The sequence below is a fragment of the Amblyraja radiata genome, chromosome 24 (assembly GCF_010909765.2).
Source record: "Amblyraja radiata isolate CabotCenter1 chromosome 24, sAmbRad1.1.pri, whole genome shotgun sequence".
Taxonomy (NCBI): domain Eukaryota; kingdom Metazoa; phylum Chordata; class Chondrichthyes; order Rajiformes; family Rajidae; genus Amblyraja; species Amblyraja radiata.
Genome location: NC_045979.1, coordinates 21,764,115 through 21,789,321, shown reverse-complemented (window position 1 = coordinate 21,789,321; position 25,207 = coordinate 21,764,115). Strand labels below are relative to the sequence as shown.

Sequence of the window (25,207 nt, the reverse complement as noted above, 5' to 3'; positions counted from 1 at the left end):
ACACTGATCCTCCCCCCCCCCCCCCCCCCCCCCCCCCCCCCCCCCCCCCCCCCCCCCCCCCCCCCCCAACCCCCCCCACCCCCCCCCCCACCCCCAACCCCCCCCCCCCCCCCCCCCCCCCCCCCCCCCCCCCCCCCCCCGTAATAAAGACCATCGCAGTGGAATGGACCCTTCGGCACACAGTGTTTGCACTGAATATAGAAACATAGAAAATAGTTGCAGGAGTAGGCCATTCGGCCCTTCGAGCCTGCACCGCCATTCAATATGATCATGGCTGATCATCCAACTCAGTATCCTGTACCTGCCTTCTCTCCATAGCCCCTGATCCCTTTTGCCACAAGGGCCACATCTAACTCCCTCTTAAATATAGCCAATGAACTGGCCTCAACTACCTTCTGTGGCAGAGAATTCCAAAGATTCACCACTCTCTGTGTGAAAAATGTTTTTCTCATCTCGGTCCTAAAAGATTTCCCCCTTATCCGTAAACTGTGACCCCTTGTTCTGGACTTCCCCAACATCGGGAACAATCTTCCTGCATCTAGCCTGTCCAACCCCTTAAGAATTTTGTAAGTTTCTATAAGATTCCCCCCTCAATCTTCTAAATTCTAGCGAGTACAATATGATGCCTAGTTAAACATATCTCATCTGTCTGTACATGGTCCATATCTCTCTATTCCCTGGACTTTCATGTGCCTACCCAAAAGTATTTTAAAACTCACTACGATATCTACCTCCACGGGCAATGAGTTCCACGTCCCCATCACTCTCTGTAACAAAACACACCACTAAACGTCCCCCTCTCGCCTTACAGCTCTGCCCTCTAGTGTTGGACAGGGAGATAGACAGATAGAATGCGTGAGGGGTGGAGTGAGATGGCGAAGTACAAAGATATAGAAAACCAAGGAGAGAGACGCAGAGTGACTGTGACAGAAATAGAGACAGAAAGAAAAAAAGTCGTTTATTGTCATATACATGAATAACGGAGAGATCCAGGTATAAGGAGAATCTTGCTTGCAAGATCAACAGCATCATAGACTCAGACAACACAAAAAGAGAGATACCGCAGTTTCTGTATGTTGGACGATATTCCCGACAGCCGATAGATGCCATCGACAACCCCATGCTGTTCGATGAATTCTGCACATAGCTTCAAAACCTGGGGGACTGAGAGAAAGGTCACATGTTGATCCGATGCGGAGAGGATAAAGAGTGCAAGAAATAGACAGGGTCACAGGAGGAACTGCAGATGCTGGAATCTTGAACAAAACACAAAGTGGCTGGAGTAACTCAGTGGGTCAGGCAGCATCTGTAGCGGGAACTAATGTGCAACGTGTTGATTTGGGGTCGAGAGAGAGAGAATGCGAGACTTGGCAAGGTAACAGCTCTCTTCGAGGGATATCTGTGCACTGCTCTCTCTCTCTCTCTCTCTCTCTCTCTCTCTCTCTCTCTCTCTCTCTCTCTCTCTCTCTCTCTCTCTCTCTCTCTCACATGTGAACTGACTAATGTCTGTGTTTCTGTCACAATGGGATTTCAGAATTATGTGATTTTACACTCTTCTGCCCCAGGAATATCTCTCTGATTGCCTTCCCTATTTATCTTCCTATTGTCTTTATCTCCCCTTATCTCCATATTCGGCACGGACTTGTAGGGCCGAGATGGCCTGTTTCCGTGCTGTAATTGTTATATGGTTATATGGTTACACCTATTTTCTGTGGTTCTATCTTTGCCCAAGATCATTCTATAACTTTGATAAATCAGTCCCTCTGCCTCCTGTGCCCCAGTGATGATCTATCCAACCTGATGAGGAAAGCCCACCACCTGGACACTCTGGGGACTTTCTTTTGCATTCTTTTTTTTAAGCTAAATTATCCTAATTTCTATCACGTGGTGATGAGAAATCTACAAAGTATTCCAAATATAACTCAATGTACAACAGTAACCCTTCCCACTCTTCCCAGTCCCTCAGCCTGAGAAGGCAAGCACATCAACTGGTTCCTTCACCACCCTGTCCACCTTTGACTCTGCTTTCGGGGAGCTATGGACTTGCATCTCAAGGCCCCTCCATACACCCAATACTCTGATGGAATCTGCCATTTGCTGAATGTAGTTGCAGCTGTAGAGAAAGTAGAAATAAAACCGTGCATGCACCACAGTGAGACAGTTCATGAACTCATTCTTTGCACATCAGAGGTCGGATCAGTGTCCTGTTGCTATTTCACGTGTCAATGCGCATTCCATTTCTAGATGAGATTCCATCTACCACCAGTCCACCGAACGTTCCAGCTGATGTCTGTCCTTCAGCATCCTTTCACAACCTTCTTCACCATGGGGTTAGAGTTATACCACAGAAAAAGACCCTTCAGCCCAACATCCATGCCGACAAATGTGCTTACATGAGCTGGGACCATTTGCCTGTGTTTGGTCCAGACCCCTCTAAACCTTTTCCTATCCCATGTACTTAAACGTATTTTAACCACTTTAATTATACCTACAAAAAGAAAGCACAAGATGCTGGAGTAATTCAGCGGGTCAGACAGCATCTCTGGAGGACGTGGAGAGGTTACGTTGGGGAGGTGCATGTGAACATCATGTCACTTGGAAGGGCTGTTGAGGAGGAATAGGAATAGAAACATAGAAATTAGGTGCAGGAGTAGGCCATTCGGCCCTTCGAGCCTGCACCGCCATTCAATATGATCATGGCTGATCATCCAACTCAATATCCCGTACCTGCCTTCTCTCCATACCCTCTGATCCCCTTAGCCACAAGGGCCACATCTAACTCCCTCTTAAATATAGCCAATGAACTGGCCTCGACTACCCTCTGTGGCAGAGATTTCCAGAGATTCACCACTCTCTGTGTGAAAAAAGTTCTTCTCATCTCGGTTTTAAAGGATTTCCCCCTTATCCTTAAGCTGTGACCCCTTGTCCTGGACTTCCCCAACATCGGGAGCAACTTCCTGCATCTAGCCTGTCCAACCCCTTAAGAATTTTATAAGTTTCTATAAGATCCCCTCTCAATCTCCTAAATTCTAGAGAGTATAAACCAAGTCTATCCAGTCTTTCTTCATAAGACAGCCCTGACATCCCAGGAATCAGTCTGGTGAACCTTCTCTGTACTCCCTCTATGGCAATAATGTCCTTCCTCAGATTTGGAGACCAAAACTGTACACAATACTCCAGGTGTGGTCTCACCAAGACCCTGTACAACTGCAGTAGAACCTCCCTGCTCCTATACTGAAATCCTTTTGCTATGAAAGCTAACATACCATTCGCTTTCTTCACTGCCTGCTGCACCTGCATGCCTACTTTCAATGACTGGTGTACCATGACACCCAGGTCTCGCTGCATCTCCCCTTTTCCTAGTCGGCCACCATTTAGATAATATGGTGTTGCTTCTCCTGTGGTTGCAGGTTAAAGTACCTGGGGAGCTGGGTGTGTGAATGAATGAATGAATCTTTATGATCACATGTGACATGTTACAGAGGGATTCTTTGTTTTGCAGACACAAGTATGTAAAGAGTCGCCACAAATATCCTTGACTATCCTTGTCCCTTCTGGGGAATAAGGGCAGAAATGTGGGACGCAGAGGGGATGCGGGTGAGAGATTCATCAAAAGCAGCAAGAGGGAGACCACGTTTACTAAAGAAAGATGACATCCTGATGTCCTAGAGTGGGCACCTTCTGTTTGGGAGCAGTTGCAGCAGGGACACGGAAATTAAGAGTAGATGATAGTCCAAATAACTGTGGGAGTGCATGGGCTTATAGTAGATGTCAGTCAATAGTCTGCCCTTGTGATGGAAACAGAGAAATTAAGAATGGGGAGAGAGGTGTCAGAGTCCAAGCGAATTTGACTGCAGGGTTTAAGTTAGTGGTAAAGTTAATTAAATCAATTAGTTCTGCATGGGTGCAGGAGGGAGCCCCGATGCAGTTGTCGATGCAGCGGAGAAAGAGTTGGGGGATGGTGACAGTGTACGTTTGGAACAAGGGTTGATAGATGTACCCAACAAAAAGCCAGGCATGATGTGTAGGAAGATGTTGGTTTAAACTGATGATGGACACAAACATCTGGAATAGCAGGTCAGGCAGAATCTCTGGAGAAAAGGAATAGGTGTCATTTCGGGTAAAGACCCTTTTTCAAACTAGGTCAGGGAAAATTGAAGCAAGCGATAGAGACAATGATATAGAGAAATATACAACAAATGAATGAAAGATATGCAAAAACCTGACGATAATCAAGGAAAGGTGGAGCCCACAATGGTCCATTGTTGGTTATGGGCTAGGTGAGAACGAGTTATGCAGACAATGAAACTCAACAGAACAACAGTGAAACTAGTACGACAATTAGGATGGTGGGAGGGACGGAGAGAGGGGGGATACAAGGGTGACTTGAAGTTAAAGAAATCGATATTCATACCGCTAGGTTGTAAGCTGCCCAAGCAAACTATGAGATGCTATTCCTTGTGTCTGGCCTCATTCTGACAATGGAGTAGGCCCAGGACAGAAAGGTCACTGTGGGAATGGGAAGGAGAGTTCCCCTGCAGTTGCAAGGGAAAGTTCCAGAGGAGGGGATGGTTTGTGTGGGAAGGGATGTTAAACAGCGAGTTGAGGGGGGAACTCTGCGGAAAGTGGAACGGGATGGAGATGAGAAGATGTGAGTAGTGATGGGATCCAGTTGGAGGTGGCGAAAATATCGGAGGATAATGTGCTGTATGCGATGGTTGATAGGGTGAAAGGTGAGGGCCAGGGGAACTGTCCCTGTTGCAACTGGGGGCATGGGCGGAAATCTTGGGGAGAACGGGGTCGCCCCCCCCCAGGATGTCCCCGCCACCCATGTTTTGAGATGTGGGGGACAATCCCTCCCCCCCCCAATGTTTTGTAAAACATGTTGCAGCAAAACCGAAGCCTCCGAAGTGGAGTCGCAGCCACAACGTCACCACAGCGTCCGAAGTCAGCCAGCTCCGTGATGGTAAATCCACAGGCTCTGCGACCGGAGCCCTCAAGGTTGATTCCAGTTGGAGGCCGCCAGCTCCTAGAACCTAGTAGCCTGGGATTAGCTGCAGTACCCAGGTCAGCTCGCCTGCCCTGGGACTGGCTGTGGCACCCAGGTCGGCTTGCTTGCCCAAGTTCTGGCTATAGTGCCCAGTTCACCTGCGTGCCCTGTGACTGGCTTCAGCTCCCAGGTCCCAGATTGAAAAAAAAATACGCCTGCGGGCCGGATGATTTTCGGTTACGGGCCAGATTCGGCCCGTGGGCCATAGGTTGCCGACGTCAGGCCTAGATGTCAGGCCTCATTGTCGTCCCCCCACCCCCACCCCCACCCCTCCATGTTTTAAAAGTAATTTCCACCCCTGAGGGGAGCAAGAGTGGAACACAAAGGAGACAAGGGTGAGGGCCTCATCTATGAACCCCCTTTCCCTAAAGAATGAGGACATCTTAGATGTTCTGGTATGGAACACCTCACCTTGGGCACAGATGCGGCATAGACAGAGGATGTGGGAGCAGTGGATAGAGTCTTTGCAGGAGGAAGGGTGGGAAGAAGTGTAGTCTAGAAAGCTGTGGGTGTCAGGAGGTTTATAGCAGGCGTCAGAAGTTGCTGAGGGCAAGGACAAGTTCCGCCAGGCAGAGGAATGTGTGTCTTCTTCTTGCAAATGAAACAGAAACCAAATAAATAGTTACATCTCAATCCGGGTGTTGAGCAGCCAGGTTGTTGCCTCTGCGCCAATGTCTGCCAGGCCCGGAGCTCCCATTGATGGGTGGTAGAGCGGGCACCCAGAGATGACATGGTTGGCTGTCTGCTGTTGAGCGTGTGAGTTGAGGGGAACTGATTAGGTTTGTGTTCAAACAAGAACCAAAGGCGTCCGACACCTCCTTATGGGGAATAGAGGTGTAAATGATAGAGATTAAGCAATGGTGGCCAAGGAATTAGAAGTTATTGAAGTGTTGAAGAGAATGTGAGATGTCTCCGACGTAGATCCGAAGGAACTGTAAAAAAGGCGGCAATACAGACAAATTTGGCGGGGCAAGTGCAGGCAGAAACAATGGGACTGCCAGGGCAGTACTCTTTGTGGATATTGGGAAGGAGATAGAAATGGGAAATGATGAGGATGGAGGCCAGAGTTGGAGGTCAGTAATGGTCTGGGAGATGGTGGTTTGGTGTTTGTCAGTGGGGTCATGTTTTGTACCTCCCCTACTTCTTTTCCGTTCTCTCCCTTAGTCTGAAGAAAGGTTCCAGCTCAAAACACCACCTTCCTAAGTCCTCCAGAGATGCTGCCTGATCTCATGAGTTACTCCAGCCCTTATTTAGTAAACCAGCAACTGTAGTTCCTTGCACCTCTCTGTCATAATTATAGCTGTCTTTACCACTTCCTTTAGCAGCTCGTTCCACGTCCACCACTGTGTGAAAATCTTGCATCTCAAGACCCCTTTAAACCTTTCCCTACTCACAAAACTATGCCCTCTAGATTTAGACCAGGGGAAAAATCTGATCATTCACCTTATCTATGCTCCTCGTGATTGTATGAACCTCTATAAGGCCACTCCTCATCCTGTTATGATCTAGGGAGGAATTCCCAACCTATCCATTCCTTTTTCTAACTTAAGCCCTCCAGTCCTTAACGTACATTTTCCTGCACCCTCTCTATCTTAATCACATGCCTCCTCTTGCTGGGCAACCAAAACTGTACACACAACTCTATGAGTGGTCTCACCAACCCAATTCATTACCCTCGCTGATGGTGGCAAGTGTGCCAAACATAATTCTCACTGCTGCCTGACCCGCTGAGTTACTCCAGCATTTTGTGTGTACCTTCGATTTAAACCAGCATCTGCAGTTCTTTCCGATATACAATTTTCACTGCCCTGTCTACCTGTCTTGTCACTTTCAGCAAACTATTTACTTGTACTGGGATCCTATGCAGGACCAGGGCAAGTGAGAGGTTGGAGTGAGGAATGATTGTTGATTTGAATTGCATGTATTTTGACATGGGAAGCCTGACAGGCAAGGCAGATGAACTCAGGTCATGGATAGGGACATACGACAGGGTCGTTGTAGCCATTACAGAAACCTGGTTAAGAGAAGGACAGAACTGGAACCTTAATGTTCCATGGTACAGATGCATCAGGAGAGATAGAGATAGTGGTCAAATAGGAGGGGGCGTTGCTTTATTGATTGAGGATGTCACAGAAGTGGTCAGAAATTATATTAACGATGGTTGACATGTGAGGCTATATGGGTAGAGCTGAGAAATAAGAAAGGGATGATCACCTTGTGTTGGGGGTGTACAACAAGCCCCCAAATAGTCAACAGGAATTAGAAGAGCAAATATGCCAGGAGATTGCAAGTGACATAAAGGGGAATAAAGGAGTTGTGAATTTATGGAATTCCCTGCCACAGAGGGCAGTGGAGGCCAAGTCACTGGATGGATTTAAGAGAGAGTTAGATAGAGCTCTAGGGGCTAGTGGAGTCAAGGGATATGGGGAGAAGGCAGGCACGGGTTATCGATAGGGGACGATCAGCCGTGATCACGATGAATGGCGGTGCTGGCTCGAAAGGCCGAACGGCCTCCTCCTGCACCTATTTTCTATGTTTCTATGACACGGGACTAATTAGGTTGTCATAGTAGAGGATTTTAACTTTCCCAACATTGACTAAGACTGTCACCGTGTAAAAGGTTTAGTCAGGGCAGAATTTGTCAAATGTGTTCAGGAAAGTTTCCTCAAGCAATATGTAGAGAGAGCCCTACATAGGAGAGGCCTCCTCCTGCACCCATTTTCTATGTTTCTATGTAGGACAATGCTTTATCTAGTCTTAGGAATTTGGGAGAAACAAGTGAATGAAGTGTTTGTGAATGAGCCTATTGGGACCAGAGAGCACTGTTTTATTAGGTTTTAGTTATGGATAGAGAAATGACGGTCCCACGAGTCAAAATCCTAAACTGGGGTACGGCTAAATTTAGGGGCGGCACAGTGGTGCAGCAGTAGAGTTGCTGCCTTACAGCACTAGAGACTCCAGTTACTCCCACATTCCAAAGATGTGCAGGGTTGTAGATTAATTGGCTTTTGTAAATTGTCCCTAGTCTGTAGGATAGAACTAGCATAGCAATTGGTGGTTGGTGTGGACTTGGTGGGCCAAAGGACCTGTTACCATGCTATATCTCTCTAAACTAAACTAAAATAACTAAACTAAACTTTAAAGTATTAAACAGGAATCTCAAGTTGATTGGAACCCAGTTGTTTGGAGATTAAGGAACGCCTGGAAAATGAGATGTTTTTAAAAGTGTGCTGACAACAGTCCAGGACATGCATGTCTCTAATAGTGAAGGGCAAGGCAGGTGAGCACAAGGAAGCTTGGATGAGAAGGAAAATCGAGGCTCGGGTCGAGAGTAAGAAGGAAGCATGGGGCAGGAATAAGCAGCTGTATCAGGTGCATCCCTGGAGGAGTTTCGGTAACTGAAGAGCAAGCTAAAAAGGAAATCAGAAGGGCATAAAATGGGACAGGAGATAGCTCTGGCAGATGGCATCATGGATAATCCCAAGAGATTTTATCTACATAAAGGGAAAAAGGGGAACCATGGAGAGGATAGAGGCCCTCAGGAATCAAAGCCGTCAACTCGTGTGGAGCCACAGGAGATGATCAAGATCCTCAATGAGTGTTTCTCCTCTATTTTTACTGTGGAGAAAGACCAGAGGACGGGAGATCTTGGGGCAGTCAATGGAAGTGTCTTTAGAGCAGGCAGTGTTTCAGTTGAGGACGTGTTGAAGGTCCTAACGTGAATGAAGGTAGACAAATCTCGCAGTCCAGAGGAGATTGCTCCTGGCTGAGATTTACGAGTCATCATTAAATAAAGGTGAGGTGCCAGAAGACTGGGAGGCAAATGAAGGGCTGCAGGGAAAAGGCTGGGGATTACTGGCCAGTGAGCCTAACATCAGTGGTTGGGAAGTTACTAGAGCGTATTCTGAGGAATCGGATAGACTTGCATTGAGATGGACAAGGCTGATGGACAATGCATAGTCAGCATGATTTTGTACGTGGGAAATAGCCTCACACAAATCTGATTGAGTTTTTGAAGATGTGACTAACAAGGTTGATGAGTGCGGAGTTGTAGACGTTGTATCTTTTGATTCCAGCAAGGCACTTGACAACGTTCCACCTGGTAAGCTGTTCTGGAAGATTAGCTGGATGATCACTGGATGAATTTAAAAGAGAGTTAGATAGAGCTCTAGGGGCTAGCGGAATCAAGGGATTATGGGGAGAAGGCAGGCACTTGTCATTGATTGTGGATAATCAGCCATGATCACAATGATTGGCGGTGCAGGCTCGAAGGGCCAAATGGCCTCCTCCTGCACCTATTTTCTATGTTTCCATTAGATCGCATGGGATCCAAGGAGAGCTAGTCGACTGGATAGAAAATTGGCTCATGGAAGGAAGGAAGGTGGATGATTAGCAGACTAGAGGCCTGTGACTAGTGGTGTGCCTCAGTGTTAGATGCTGGACCCATTGCTCTTTGTCATCTATACCAATGATTTGGATGAGAATATACAAGGCATGATTAGTAAGTTGTCAGACGACACTATAATGGGTGGTATTGTAGATAGCAAGGATGGTTGTCAAAAATTGCAGCAGGATCTTGATTGGTTGGCAGATGGACTGAGGAATGGATAATGGAGTTTAATACAGAGAAGTGCAAGGCGTTGCATTTTATGAAGTCTAACCAGGGCAACACCTATATAGTGAAAGGCAGAGCTCTGGGGAGTGTTGTGGAGCAGGGATCTAAAAGTGTATGTACATAGTTCCTTGAAAATGGTGTCACAGGTTAATAGGGTGGTCAAGAAGGCTATTGGCACATTGGCCTTCATCAGAATATGGGTATAGAAGTTAAGAGGTTATGTCACAGTTGTACAATATATTGGTGAGGCCATATTTATAGTACTGTATTTAGCTGTGGTCACTCTGTTTTAGGAATAGCTCGAGGACCTGACATATAGGGAGAGGTTGAGCAGGCTACCACTTTAGGGGGGCAGTGTTAGCTGTGAGGAGGATGCTAGGAGGCTGAAAGGTGACTTGGATAGGCTGGGTGAGTGGGCAAATGCATGGCAGATGCAGTATAATGTGGATAAATGTGAGGTTATCCACTTTGGTGGCAAAAACAGGAAAGTAGACTATTATCTGAATGGTGGCTGATTAGGAAAAAGGGAAATGCAACGAGACCTGGGTGTCATGGTACACCAGTCATTGAAAGTAGGCATGCAGGTGCAGCAGACAGAGAAGAAAGCGAATGGTATGTTAGCATTCATAGCAAAAGGATTTGAGTATAGGAGCAGGGAGGTTCTACTGCAATTATACAGGGTCTTGGTGAGACCACACCTGGAGTATTGCATACAGTTTTGGTCTCCTAATCTGAGAAAATACATTCTTGCCATAGAGAAGGTTCACCAGACTGATTCCTGGGATGTCAGGACTTTCATATGAAGAAAGACTGGATAGACTCGGCTTGTACTCGCTAGAATTTAGAAGACTGAGGGGGGATCTTATAGAAACTTACAAAATTGTTAAGGGGTTGGACAGGCTAGATGCAGGAAGATTATTCCCGATGTTGGGGAAGTCCAGAACAAGGGGTCACAGTTTAAGGATAAGGGGGAAATCTTTTAGGACCGAGATGAGAAAAACATTTTTTCACACAGAGTGGTGAATCTGTTGAATTCTCTGCCACAGAAGGTAGTTGAGGCCAGTTCATTGGCTATATTTAAGAGGGAGTTAGATGTGGCCCTTGTGGCTAAAGGGATCAGGGGGTATGGAGAGAAGGCAGGGATGGGATACTGAGTTGGATGATCAGCCATGATCATATTGAATGGCGGTGCAGGATCGAATGGTCGAATGGCCTACTCCTGCACCTAATTTCTATGTTTATTCCTGAAGTGCAGGATGATGAGGGATGATCTTATAAAGGTGTACAAAATAATGAGAGGAATAGTTAGTGAGAATACACTATCTTTTATCCAGAGTTGGGAAATCAAGAACCAGCAGACCAGTTTAAGGTGAGGGGTGAAAGGTTTAATAGGAACCCGAGGGGTAATTTTTCATTTCACACAAGGGGTGGCGAGTGTTTGGAACGAGCTGCCAGAGGAGATAGTTGAAGCAGGCACCATCACAACGTTTAAAAAAAACATTTGGACTGGTACATGGATAGGATTGGTGAAGAAGGATATGGGCCAAGCACAGACTGGTGGGATTAGTATAGATGGGACATGTTGGTCAGTGTGAGTAATTTGGGACGAAGGGCCTGTTTCCATGCTGTTTGACTATGATCCTACTCCAAGGTGTGTCTAATATATAACACTTTCCAAGGCCATACCCTTTTATTGTGCAAGTATAACTTCCCAAAATGTATCGGTTCACACTTGGCGGAGTTAAATCCACCTGGCATAACTTGGCCTGCTTTCCCATTTATTGGAGATCCTCTTTTGATCTTAGATCATTTTCGTCATTGTGCACTACATCACTAAATTTCTGCAGATTTACTAATCATGCCGCCGATATTGTCATCCAACTCATAAATGCCAACTAAAGTCCACACCACCCTATCCTTATTAATTCTCTTGGTTACTTCAAAAGTCTACAGACTATAGTGATACAGCGCGGAAACTGACCCATCTGCCCATCAAGTCCGTGCTGTCCACGATCACCCCGTACACTCACACTACCCCATACAAGCTCAATACAGACAGCTCCCATAGTCAGGATCCAACCCGGGTCTGTGGCACTGTAAGGCTGCAACTCTACCGATGCGACATTGTGCCGCCCCAAATAGCAATTAGATTTGTGAAACATGATTTCCCACACACAAACCCGTGCTATCACTAACCAGTCCTTGGCCTTTCTAAATGCAGGTAGATCCTGTTTCTCAGCGTCTTCTCCACTCACTTTCCCACCATAGATGTTGGGCTCACCAGCCTGCTGTTCCCTGGCCTGTCTTTGCAGCACTACTTAAATGAAGCTACATCAGTATCCACCCTCCCCTCTTCTGGTGTGTCACCCGTGACTAAAGATGATCTCTGTAAGGGCCTCTGCACTTACCCTCATCTCCACAATGTAGTAAGTTTAGGCCCTGTGAGACTTATCAACCTTTATGCAAGGAGACACTCAGCACCTCCTCCATTGCAATTTGGATGCATTTCAGGACATGGCAGTGGTTTTGCTGATTAACCTAGCTTCCATCTCCTTCTCCATGGTAAACAGACAAATGATATCCATTCAGTAACTCACCCTTCTTCTGGGTCACATTATTTATGATTCCACCAAATTTTGTGTCATCAGACCATTTAGCAGTCAGACCATGTACATCCTCATGTATCTCAAACAATGTGTCCCACTACTGTTCATTGAAGTAAATCACTAGTCATAGACTTCAATTTGTGACCACATAATTTCCTGAACAATGATAACAGCACTCTACAGAGTGTCTCTCAGTCCCTCACTCTCAGAGGTATATCGGTACCAACTGGTGTCTCTCTCATGGGGATACATGTACACTGACTGGGTTCAAGAACATTCTAGACCTTACCGTCTTGTCCGCTCCCCTCCAGGTGTGTTACCAGATCACAGCCGAATACTCGTTCCTTTGCTTGTCCTTTCTTCTTCCCCTTCTGCCGTTTCATGTCTGGCCAGTTGTTTCTCTCGCTGTGGCAGGTTTCCTGTCTGCCCCTCCCTGTGACTGAGGGGAGTAGAGGCCAGCCTGTGGCCTACCTGTCCCAGCTGGGCCCCATAGCCGGGGACCAGCCTGTTGCCATTTCCAGACCCACCTCCCCCCCCACTTGCTCTCCCTGGCTGCTCCTCACTCGCCCTGCCCTCGGGGCCACGGCTTTCTGGTCCGGTCTCTGGGCCGTTGCGTCTCGCGGTGGCTGTGGAGGGGGTGGGGGGGGGGGGGGGGGTGCGCAGACTGCCGAAGGGCTGGAGGAGAGAGCGAGGGCAGTGAGCAGAGCAGGGAGGAGGCCGAGGGCTGCAGTTCCGCCTTGGCAGGAAGCGAGTGATGGAGGGAGGGGTAGAGCGAGAGGAAGGGTGGGACGGAGTGTTAGAGGAAGAGCGAGGGGTGAAAAGGCAGAGGTGGAGGGTCCAGCGTTCCTCCCCCCTCCCCGGTGTAGCCAGTGACCTCCCGGCACGATCCAGGTCAGGCAGAGACAGGCTCTTGTGGCAAACAGACGCTTCACGTCGCCATCAGGAAGCAGGCCCGGCACTCGAGTAACCACGTCCTGTTTCACCCAGCGCAGAGAGCACGTTAGCGAGATAGAGGGGGGGGTGGTGAGAGCGGAGGTGGTGGAGGGAGAGAATGGAGAAGAGCAGAGTTAGAGGCAGGAGAGGAGGGGGGAAGGGGAAGAGGCATACTTGGGAGAGTAAGTGACCGGAGGTGGGGGGGGGGGGGGGGGGGGGGCAGTGAGTGGCGGGGGGGGGGGGATGGGGGGGGGAGAGAAGAAGTAACGGGGGGCAGAGAAGGGGCGGTCTTGCCTGGGTCAGAGGGGGGGGGGGTGGGTTGCCGGGGTCAGAGGACGCGGGGGGCGTCTCCAGGGGCACAGTGGGGGGTCATGGGTCCAGGTGGGAGTGCTCAGATCCTGCCCTTGCCCTCTGTTCCTGCCCTGTACTACAGGGAGGGGTTGGGATGGGAGCCTGGTGGAGACTGTCAGACCACGTCTTTGACAAGTTCAACGGATTCCCCAAACACCCGCTCTCTCCGACTGCAGCCAAGTCAGAGTCGTTGCCTGTTTGATACGATAGCCTTGTGCTTTACTGAAAAAGTCTGTACAAATATACAACAGTTTACAAAGAACGCGCCAACAAGAGGAAACCCGAGCAAATGAGAACTCAACGCATTCCCCACACACACCGTGACAAAGGGCACATATTTAGCCTGTTACATGGGAATGCAGGCCCTTCAACCCATCTATCCAGCCTGTACAGTACACAGTACAGCAGGTCCTTCAGTCTATCCAGCCTGTTACAGAGTATGGCATGTCCTTCAGCCTGTCTATCCAGCCTGTTACACAGGAGACCTTTCAGCCCTTCTGTCTGACCTGTCTTCACTTGCCATCAGGTTCAAGTACACTCCTCCCTCTCTGTATTAGTCCGTCCCTTGGGATCGAGGATGACACTTCCACTCCAGGCCACTGGATCCTGGGTTGTGATAAGGTCAGTGTAGGACCCACAGACTCATCGACGCATGGGGCAGGTGTTTTGTCGGGATGGGCGAGTGCGGGGTTTGATATGCTTTGCTCCTTCGACCATTCACACAGGATCTCCCGACTCACGCTCCAAAGTTCCATTCCCATCTCAATCACTCCCGCTCCACAGATCCAGGGCCAGGGATTGCCGGGAGTCAGCGGGACGTTGTGTTGATTCACGGGGGAGCAAATCCTTGAGTTGGACGGGACCAGTGGATGGGACCGGGTGTGAGTGGAGTCTCAATGCTGGGAACATCAGCCTGGGAGATCAGTGACCCTGGTCACTAATCCTTGCAGTGGACTTCAGTAGTTTGATGGTGTATCTCCATCGCCTCGAGCTGCCCACTGTAGGTGGTGCACGACCCAGAAATCTAACGAATGCCCACTGTAGGTGGTTCAGGGTGAACAGAAAACCAGGGTCGCCATGTCCCAATGAGGTACAGTCCTGGTGGGGTCCCTGTAAACCTGTGTCCGGGACACATGAGACTTGGTGGGCCCGTGTACTGTAGTCCCGCGAGGTCCATGTACCCTGGCGTATCCGTGTTCTGTAGTCCCGCAGGTTCCTGCAGTCCATCATCCCAGACAGACAGTTCTGTCGTGCTTGGCGTGTCCATGTTCTGTACAGCCCCGCGGGTCCCTGCACTTCCGTGTCCTTGCCCCAATCAGACAGTGCCGTGGGATCGGGAGATGGCCATGCGGGTGCAGGTGCGGGTGGGGGTTCGGACACCACCCCCCTCACACACAGTGCTCTTTGCGGGCAATGTATACGGTGCTGTTGCCCGGCTTGGCGCGCAGCGTGCCGTTGTGGGGGTAGAAGTGACCCATGGCGGCGTGGATTGACTTCTGCCGGTCAGCCACCTCTTCCTCATCCTCCGTCTGGGAGCCCTGCTCCGACGGGGAGGGTGTCAGGGGCCGGGTCGAGAGCGAACTCACCTGTCATGGGGAGGGAGAGAGGTGGATAGAAGGGATGGGGGGAGGGAAGGAGAAAAGAAAAGTACTTAGTTACAAATTTCCAGGAAATACCAAAAATATAAAAGCAGAATTCCACACAGTGGTGGAATGGGTGGAGCCTCGGCCTTCCAGCCCCAGCAAACCAGCTTGGATCCCGACCTCTGCTGCTGACGGTGTGGAGTTTGCTCGTTGATCCTGTGACTGCGTCGGTTTTCCCCCATGTCCCCAAGACGTGGGTGAATTGTCTGCGGTGAGTTGCGTGGGTGCGTTGGATAATATGCGGGTAGTGGTGGGCGATTCAGAAATAATAAAATGGGGTGATGTGAAAGCCCAAGTGCAAATGGTCAGCATAGACGAGTGGGCTGAATGGTCTGTTTTTGTGCTGTATCCCCCAACCAGTATTTGCCAGTATACTTCTGCTATTGTACAGAGCCCTAGTGAGACCACACCTGGAGTATTGTGTGCAGTTTTGGTCCCCTAATTTGAGGAAGGACATTCTTGCTATGGAGTGAGTAGGTTCACGAGGTCCCGGGACGGCGGGACTGTCATATGCTGAGAGAATGGAGCAGCTGGGCTTGTACACTCTGGAGTTTAGAAGGATGAGAGGGGTTCTCATTGAAACATATAAGATTGTTAAGGGCTTGGACACACTAGAGGCAGGAAACATGTTCCCGATGTTGGGGGAGTTCAGAACCAGGGGCCACAGTTTAAGAACAAGGAGTTAGCCATTGAGAACGGAGACGAGGACACACTTTTTCTCACAGAGAGTGGTGAGTCTGTGGAATTCTCTGCCTCAGAGGGCGGTCGAGGCAGGTTCTCTGGATACTTTCAAGAGAGAGCACGATAGGGCTCTTAAAAAGAGTGGAGTCAGGGGATATGGGGAGAAGGCAGGAACGGGATATTGATTGGGGATGATCAGCCATGATCACATTGAATGGCGGTGCTGGCTCGAAGGGCCAAATGGTCTATGCCTGCACCTATTGTCTATTGACGGGATGGTGCGGAGGGAGCTTAACTGTGGTCACCGCTCACCTGCTCCAGTGCTGCCTTGAGAGCTGGGCTGTTTTCTGGCACCTCCCCCGGTGAGCCCGACCGCTCGCTGTGGTCCAACATCCAGTCCCTCAGGCTGTGCCGCTGGTTGTTGGGCAAACTGTTCCTGTAGGCCCCGAACGGGTAGGCGTGCGAGGACCTGGGCTCGCTGGTCGTGGAGCGCAGGCTGTAGCGATGGGTGCCGGGCTGGAACTGGCCCTCCCCTGCCACTGCCAACAGGTCCCTGGAGCTGCTCCTCTGCTGCGGCACCATCTCCTCCATCATGGGCTCCTGCTCCAGCTGCTGCCACCCAGAACCAGACAGGCGTTCAATCCGAGGCGCAGGCTTTGATCAGCCCTCCCCCTCAGCTCCCCTCACCCAACTACCGACGTCACAGTGGGGCGGGGCCCAACCAAGACTGATCTCCGTTTTATCGTATTTCTGACCTGACCCAGGAGTGGTCTCGACCACAATAAGCACAAGGTTCCAGTTTTAACCCTCACAGGTCGACTGTCCCTCATTACCAGCTGTTCTCCACCCACAGGGGGCAGTGCTCAGCCACTACCCTTCCCCCAGGATACATGGGCCCCAATCTAAGGTGGGGGGAGCAGAATGGAAGAGGGTGTAAGGTGAGGGAGGCAGCAAGGGACGGGACGTTGGTTTAGGGAGAGCAAGGCTCTGATCCAGTCGCCACTAGCCCCAAACACAGGGTCACAGAGAGACGGGATAGTGTTGGTGTGGAGTGAGACCTAGGAGTCCCTGGCCACCACTCACTGGATGTTCCCCTGCAGGAAGAGCAGCAGTCGGCAGGGGGACGGTCCGTGGGCCTTCACTGCGAGAGGGGTTGAGACCAGGAGTAGAGACGTCTCGCTCCTATTATCCGGGGCCAGGGGGAGACCACACCTGGAATATTGTGGACAGGTCTGGGCTCCCCACCTGAGGGAGGTTCAATTGAGGGAGGGAGTGCAGGAAAGGGTCACCGGATCGATTCCCGGGATGGGGGGTTTATCCCAGGAGGTGAGAGGAAGCAGACTGGGACCGTCCTCTCTGGAGTTTAGAAGAACGAGAGGAGATCTCACTGAAACCTCCAAACTCCTTCCAGGGCTCGACAGGGTGAGTGTGGGGAGGGGTTCCCCCCCCGGCTGGGGTGTCTGAAACCGGTCTCAGAGTGAGGGGTTGGCCATTCAGGCCAGAGACGGGGAGAAATGTCTCCCCCGCGGGGGGGGGTCTTTGGAATTCTCTCCCCCAGTCTCTGTGGAGATTCCATACAGACCGCTGGGGTTTGGGATGTTGGGGGAATCAAGGGTTAGTGCGGGAGAGTGGGGCAGAGGTAACAGATTAGTTGTGTTCTCAATGAATGGAGCATCAGTAACGAGGGGTTGAATGAACTCTCCTTACGTTCTGACACATGTGCTGGCTTCGCAACGTCTCGGGAAAGGCAAGCTGATCCCCGCAGACCCTTTCCTCCACCATGCCTCTCCCTGCCCACCCATCCCACACCTCCCCCACCAATCCGACACCCCCACCCCCTCAACCCCTCAACCTCCCCCCCCCACCCTGGTATCGAGACCTACCCCACCACTCACGTCGATGTCCCGACTGCCACCTGCCTCCTGCAGGCGGACGTCGACAGAGGCAGACATGGAGTTACAGCGGCGGATGGAGGGCTGCCGGGACATGGTGGAGATCTCCTCCCTGTGGAGACAGCAGAGTCAGTGGAAGGAACCAGTGCCTCGTGCATCATCATCATCCCCCCCACTCCACTCCACCCCATCCTCCTTCACCCCCCCATCCTGCCCTCTGTCCAGCCCCCCCCATCCGTCCCTCTGTACCACCCCACTCCTCCAGCATCTTCCCCTCCATCTACCCCATCTCCCCTCCATCTCCATCTCATCTTCCTCCACCATTCCTCATTCTCTCTCCCTCCGTCCCACCCCCTCTATCTTCCCAAACCAAGCAGGACCAGCACAGTAGATGGTAGTGCCCTGGGTAGCATTGGAGAATGATGTACGCATATAGTTCCATGAAAGTGGCGATGCAGGTAGACAAGGTGCTCAGTCCACATTTGGCGCGTCCGCCTTCATCAGTCATGGAGTACATGGGTTCGAATATCATGCTACAGCTGTACAAGACATGGCAAGACTACATTTGGCGTGTTGGACCACAGTTCTGGTCGCCCAGCGACAGGAAGGATGTCATTTAACTAGAAAGGGTGCACCAGGATATTACCAGGAATTGAGGGTTAGAGTAATAAGGAAAGCCTAGACAGTCCTGTGGGTCAACTTGTTTCCACATCGAAGGTGATACATTTATAGAATGAGCTACCAGGGGAAGTAGTTCAGGCAGGTACGACTACAATGTTTTAAGATATTTGGACACGTTCATGAATAAGAAAGGTTTATCGAGCAAATGCAGATGAGATTAGCTCAGGTAGACATCTCAGTCGGCATGGACTGTTGCCATGCTGTATGACCAAGTTTTTCCTTGCTCCTTTCACCCCACCCCAAACTGTTCACCTATCGTCACGTCTTGTGTAGGAAGGAACGGCAAATGCTTGTTTCTTTCTATCCAGCGGTGCTGCCTGTCCCACTGAGTTACTCCAGCATTTTGTGTTTAACGTGTCCTGTGCCCCATGTTCTGTGCCTCCCATGACCACTCCTGTACTCATGTGTTCCCACGTGTCTGCCATGTCCAAAGTGTTCCCACACGTCTCCTTGTGTGTCCCATGTGTTTCTATGTATCTGCCACATCCCGTATCCTCTTGTGTTCCCCACTTTCCCCAAGACATTCCCTGTGTTCATGGGTCCTATCGCCTGCTTACAGTTTGAAGACCATTTGCTCCGTCTTCTTGCGGTGCGAGCGGTTCACAGCGATCATGGCGCCAATGAAGATGAGCACAATGACCAGGCCCACCACTCCGATGGCCACAAAGGCTAGAGTCAGTACGCTCATCCCCGCCTCGTTACGATCTGTGGAGAGGGAACGGACAGGGTCAGCACAGGATTACACCCACCTCACATCCTGGACTATTCCATTACACGCTCCCAGGCATGGGACAGACACAGAGTGAATCAACTCCCTCTGCACTATCCCATCACTCACTCCCAGGAGCAGGGATATCATAACACAGCTGGAGCATCCATAACAAAGAGGGCGTTGTGAAGGGCCCCATTTAGCAGCTGGTCACACCGCCACCAATGGCTGCACAAACAGAGAAGCAATGGGGCGCAGCCTATCAGACACGGAGTGCAGGGGTCCCCTATGACCATCCCTCCCACATAGACATACCATGGCTGGCATTGACTGGGGGAGGGGGGGGGAGGGCCTCAGGGGACAAGAGCAGCAGACAAGATAGTGGGGCTCTGTTGGCCCTGCTGTGCAGGAGTGGACGAGGAGAGCTACCCAAGCTGAATGAGGTGCTGTTCCTCCAGCTTGCATGTGGCCTCACTCTGGCAATGGAAGAGGTCCAGGACAGAAAGGTTGTTACAGGAATGGGAAGGGGAGTTACAAAGGTTAACAACCAGGAGATCCCGCAGTCTAGGCAGACCGAGCGCTAGTGTTCAGCGCTCGTTTGGTCTACTGTCCATGGGAGCATTTTGAGAACAATGATCACAATTTAAGATTTTTACAGGTGAAGATGATCCAGACTCTGAAGGTCCCAACTGGAAGGCCGATTGCAACAACAGAAGGCAAGGCCTGGAGACCGTCAACTAGGAGCAACGCTTTGTGGGAAACCGTCCAATAAGTGGGAACAAGGAACCACAAATGCTGGGTTACAAAGAAAAGTAACTTAGCGGGTCTGGCAGCATCATCCCTGGAGAATATGCGTGGGTGAGATTTCGGGTCAGGACCCTTCTTCAGATTGTAGGGGTGAGCGGGAGAAAGCCAGAGAGGAGGGCCAGGACAAAGCATGGCATGTAATAGGTGAACATGAGGGAGTGGGGTTTGATAGGCAGATGGTTGAACAAAAAACAGAGATGAAACAAGGTGCAAGACAAAAGGATTGAAGAGTTGTAAATTATGAAGCCAGAGGAAGGAAGGAAGGTGCATGGCGAGGGTGAGAAGAGAAAGTGATCCATCTAGGTGGGCACAGGACAGGGGCAAGGGGGGTGGGGGGGAGAAAGTGAGGAGGCATTGTTACAGGGTACCTAAAATTGGAGGATTCAATATTCATACCGTTGGGATGTAAGCTACCCAAGCGGAATACAAGTTGCTGTTCCTCCACTTTGCTTGTGATCTCACTCTGGCAACGGAGTCGGCCCAGGACAGAATAGTCATTATGGGAATGGGAATTGGAGTTAATGTAGTGAGCAACCGGGAGATCCAGGACCCTAGGCAGACCGAGCTCAACTTCAATCCTTTTGTATCATAACCCTCCTTGCTCGTGTTCCCCTATTACCTGCCATACATAGTCCCCCCTCCCTCCCTCATAATCAGTCGGAAGGGTCCCGACTCAAAACGTCACCTATCCATGTTCTCCAGGGATGCTGCCAGACACACTGAGTTATTCCAGCACTTCCTTTTTTCCCCCCAACAAGTGGTAGCCTTTTGGATGGAGAGAGTGAGAGTTCAGAGCCATGTTCCTGTGAGGGTGAGGGGGAGGGATGGCAAGATCAGGGAACACTGGACACAGGGAACAAATGACAGGTAGAGATGATTGACAACAGAAGCATTCCGAAGTGATTAGAGAGTCCAGCAGAGTGTTTACAAAAATAATTAGAGGGTGAAAAGGGACCAGGAAATGTCACCAAATTAGGGAGAATCCCAAGGCATTCTACAAACATTTTAGGATTGTGGGGGTGAGCAAGAGCATTCCAAGGGGATACCAGGGAACTTCAGGGACCAAGGGGCAATTGATGCAGGGAGCCTGGGTATGTGCGAGATCTTCAATGAATACTTCTCAGAAGGGGCATAGCTGCGTGTGGTGAGATTTAGAGGGAATCTGAGGGGTAATTTTCCCCCAGAGGGTGGTTGGAGTGTGGACTCACTGCCTAAAGGGACGGTGGAAGCAGAGACTACCAACATTTCAGAAGTGTCTCGATGAATAATTAGGTTGACCAAAAATGCAGGAGAAACTCAGCGGGTGAGGCAGCATCTATGGAGAGAAGGAATAGGCGACGTTCTTCTACTTAAATCACCAAGGCAGAGGTTACAGACCAAGTTCTGGTAACTGGGATCAGTGTTGGCCAGGACATGATGGGCCGAAGGGCCTACACCTGTGGTGTGTGTGTGATGATGATGACTGTGATGCTGAGGAGGTTGGGATTGATCCAGCAGGCAATGTGTGGAGGGAAGCTTACGACAAACGTCACCAACCTGAAATAGTTATTTTCATCTGTGCACTCCGGCTGCCAATTTCATTGGAAACTTCACAGACATAGGTTCCAGAATCTTCCACGGTGAGACGTTTGGTGAATAACAGCCTGCTGCCATCCTGGGTGAGGTTGCTGGGGAGGGGGCCTCCCGTTCTGCCCACCAATTACAGGCGAGTGTGAAACGCAAACCAGTACAACCACTCCCTACGCGCTAATCAGAATGGGTCCCACCCTTACCATTCAATGCCATTGCCAACAGATTCCCCCTCCCACTCACCCACTCCCCACAAACCCCATCCACTCCCCTCAGACTCATCCATTCACTAGCCCACAGATCCCACCCCTTCCACTTCCCAGACCCACCCGTCCATTCACTCCCACTGCCCACACTTGATTCTTTCAACCTGATTTGACCCCAGAAGTTACATCATTCCATACCGCTTCCACACAAAATCCGTAGCTGGAGGATTCCCATTTTCCTCGCATTGCAACGCCGCTCCTTCCATATCCGCCTGCCAATTCTCAAAGGATCTTTTTATCGCCACCTCAGGAACATCTAAAAGATGGATGAAGAATTTGCAAAACATTATCTGTATTGCCCCGTCACACACTCCCAGACACAGAGTGAAGCTCCATCTACACTGCCCAGTCTCACACTCCCAGACACAGAGTGAAGCTCCATCTACACTGTCCCGTCACACACTCCCAGGGCACGGGTGGCCAAGATGGTCCAGCGTCTAGCCAGCGGGCAGTCAAGGGTTCTGCATGAGTCGACAGCCTGCCCCTCTCCCAGCCTTATGTCCGTGCCCGCGTGTCCCTTGAGAAAGAACACATTATGCCTACAAGATCTTCCTTGAACGCTGGTGTGCATGCGGGGGTCAAGTATGTAGAGGATAAGGACAACAATGGTGTCATTTGATGAATGATTGAGTTTGCAAAATGCTAATTGGCAGTATTGATCTATCCAGGACTTTCTTACTGTGTTTATGTAAACTCATTAACTGCTTGGAATGCGCTGATTTACAGCGGCAACATCAGCAAGATTGATTATACATTACTGATAACCATTGTGGAGCCGTGGCTGCAATTCAGCCCATGCTCTCGATTTTTGGTCACCCAGTATGGAGGAGGAAGGGACAGTCGCTGGTGTGGGTTTTTCCCTGTCGGTTTGCTCCTGGGCCTGGCCAAGCGAGGGTTCTGGCCGAGTCGACTGCCTTCCCCTCTTCCGGGCCTAAGTCCGTGCCCATGTGTCCCTGGAGAGGGAACACGCAGCATCCACCGGGTCTCTGGAGGCCTTCCGTGAACACTGGTCGCTGCATGGGGCCATGTTCATCATCGACAAGGAAGAAAACATTGTCATTTGATGATTGATAGATTGACGTTTGCAAACTGTCAGGCAGTTTTGATCTTTCTAGTACTCTGTAACTGTGGTTATTGAATGGAATCTCCTTGTTCAAGAGAAAAAAGGCACGGGTCAGCCACAGAGTGAAGTTCCCTCTACACTGTCCCGTCACACACTCCTAGGGCAGACGCAGAGTGGAGCTCCCCTCATCTTGCTCCCTTCACACGAGTGCCACTCACTCCGGCTGCATAGGGTACTTACGGTAGATGTTGAGTTTGTAGGGGACGTGCAGGGGCTGGGCCAGGCTGGAGTGGTTGACGATGCACACAGCGTCCTTCCCCTTCATGTCCCGCTCGGGATGCACGTAGAGGCTAACGGTGACTGTCACTGTGCCGTTGGCATTGGCCGTGTCTGTCACTTCCTGCTCCCCCTCCACGGCCATGTCCCACCGCACCTCGGGCACCGGGGGGCTCCCCATCACCATGCACATGGCCACCAGAGCACGGCGGTCTCCCTCCAGCAGGGCTCGTGGGCCCGGCACCAGCCATACCTGAGGGGGTACTGAGGAGGGGAGGGGGGGGAAACAGGGGAGGAGAGAGAGAGGGGTATAATATATTATATGGTTCCCTCAAAGATCTCCTGCAGTACTCCCTCACCACTGCCACCCCCTCACCCTCAGCCCACCTCAAACCGCCCCCCTCCCCGACGCTCGCTCACCACCACATTCCCCACCACCTCCTCCTCCAGCGCTGCTCCTTCACCGCCCCTCCTCCACTCCCAGCGCTGCTCCTTCACCGCCCCTCCTCCAATCCCAGCGCTGCTCCTTCACCGCCCCTCCTCCACTCCCAGCGCTGCTCCTTCACTGCCCCCTATCTCCTGCACCCCCTCACCCCACCTCCCCCCTGGCATTCCTACACTCCCTACCCAGGAGTCCTTCACTACCCACTCCCAGGAATGATTTGGAAGAGGAAATTAGGAGCAACACTAGCAAGTTTGCGGATGACACAAAGCTGGGTGGCAGTGTGAACTGTGAAGAGGATGTTAGGACGTTGCAGGATGACCTGGACAGGTTGAGTGAGTGGGCAGATGCGTGGCAGATGCAGTATAATATAGATAAATGTGAGGTTATCCACTTTGGCGGCAAAAACAAGGGGGCAGATTATTATCTCAATGGGGTTAGGTTAGGTAAGGGGGAGGTGCAGCGAGACCTGGGCGTCCTTGTACACCAGTCACTAAAAGTTGGCGTGCAGGTACAGCAGGCAGTGAAGAAAGCTAATGGAATGTTGGCCTTCATAAAAAGAGGATTTCAGTATAGGAATAAAGAGGTTCTTCTGCAGTTGTATAGGGCTCTGGTAAGACCACATCTGGAGTATTGTGTACAGTTTTGGTCTCCTAATTTGAGGAAGGACATCCTTGTGATTGAGGCAGTGCAGCGTAGGTTCAAGAGATTGATCCCTGGGATGGCAGACTGTCATATGAGGAAAGATTGTAAACACTAGGCTTGTAGTCACTGGAGTTTAGAAGGATGAGGGGGATTCTTATAGAAACATATAAAATGATAAAAGGACTGGACAAGCTAGATGCAGGAAAAATATTCCCTATGTTGGGCGAGTCCAGAACCAGGGGCCACAGTCTTAGAATAAAGGGGAGGTCATTTAAGACTGAGGTGAGAAAAAACTTTTTCACATAGAGTTGTGAATTTATGGAATTCCCTGCCACAGAGGGCAGTGGAGGTCAGATCACTGGATGGATTTAAGAGAGAGTTAGATAGAGCTCTAGGGGCTAGTGGAGTCAAGGGATATGGGGAGAAGGCAGGCACGGGTTATTGACAGCCGTGATCACAATGAATGGCGGTGCTGGCTATGTTTCTATGTTACCCAGCAGGGTGAACCAGATTACCACCCCGGCGCTCCCTCACCCCGCCCCCCACCTACCCAGCACGGTGAGCCAGGTGTCGCCCTCGAAGCTGCCGGCCGGGAAGGTGAACACCTTGCAGCGGAAATGCCCGGCGTCCGCTAGCACCAGCTGGTCGATGAGCAGCGAGGCGTCGCCGTGCTCGTCCCCGCGCTGGAAGCGGGCTCGCGTGCCGTAGAAGGGGTGCGTGCGCGTGCCGTGTGCGTCACTGCGCACCGCCACCATCTGCGGGCCCAGCTCCGTCAGCTTGTCCCACGTCACCTGCGTCACCTGGGCCGCGCCCGTGTACTGGCATCGCAGATGCGCTGTGCCCCCTAGCGGCGCCTCCGTGCCCGCGTCCAGCTGCAGCTCCGGCCCGCACACACCTGGGGGGGAGGAAGAGAGGAAGAGGCGGGTGGGGATGGAAATAGAGGGGGGGAGGTGAGGAGAGGGGGGAGGTGGGAGAGGG

General features: G+C 50.9%; 2 protein-coding genes across 3 annotated transcripts in view; both read right to left on the bottom strand.

The window, feature by feature from the left end:
- Positions 1–13,283, bottom strand: part of arhgap30 (Rho GTPase activating protein 30) — a 28,949-nt gene extending 15,666 nt beyond the window's left edge. Inside the window, exons 1-2 of the mRNA XM_033042613.1 lie at positions 12,561–13,283; positions 1,062–1,164 (exon numbers count right to left, since the gene is read on the bottom strand). Of these exons, the coding sequence (XP_032898504.1) occupies positions 1,062–1,164; positions 12,561–12,654 (197 nt within the window). The 5' untranslated portion in view covers positions 12,655–13,283. The remainder of the gene's footprint in view (positions 1–1,061; positions 1,165–12,560) is intronic.
- Positions 13,284–13,752: 469 nt separating this feature from the next.
- The window catches only part of nectin4 (nectin cell adhesion molecule 4), a 25,906-nt gene continuing 14,451 nt past the window's right edge, over positions 13,753–25,207 (bottom strand). The window contains exons 2-9 of one of the 2 annotated variants that reach the window (XM_033042609.1): positions 24,780–25,124; positions 23,107–23,406; positions 21,942–22,059; positions 21,505–21,656; positions 19,010–19,157; positions 17,775–17,883; positions 16,192–16,488; positions 13,753–15,141 (exon numbers count right to left, since the gene is read on the bottom strand). In XM_033042609.1, the coding sequence (XP_032898500.1) occupies positions 14,944–15,141; positions 16,192–16,488; positions 17,775–17,883; positions 19,010–19,157; positions 21,505–21,656; positions 21,942–22,059; positions 23,107–23,406; positions 24,780–25,124 (1,667 nt within the window). In that variant the 3' untranslated portion in view covers positions 13,753–14,943. Of the gene's footprint in view, positions 15,142–16,191; positions 16,492–17,774; positions 17,884–19,009; positions 19,158–21,504; positions 21,657–21,941; positions 22,060–23,106; positions 23,407–24,779; positions 25,125–25,207 lie in introns of both variants that reach the window. The other variant, XM_033042607.1, reaches the window with a different exon arrangement.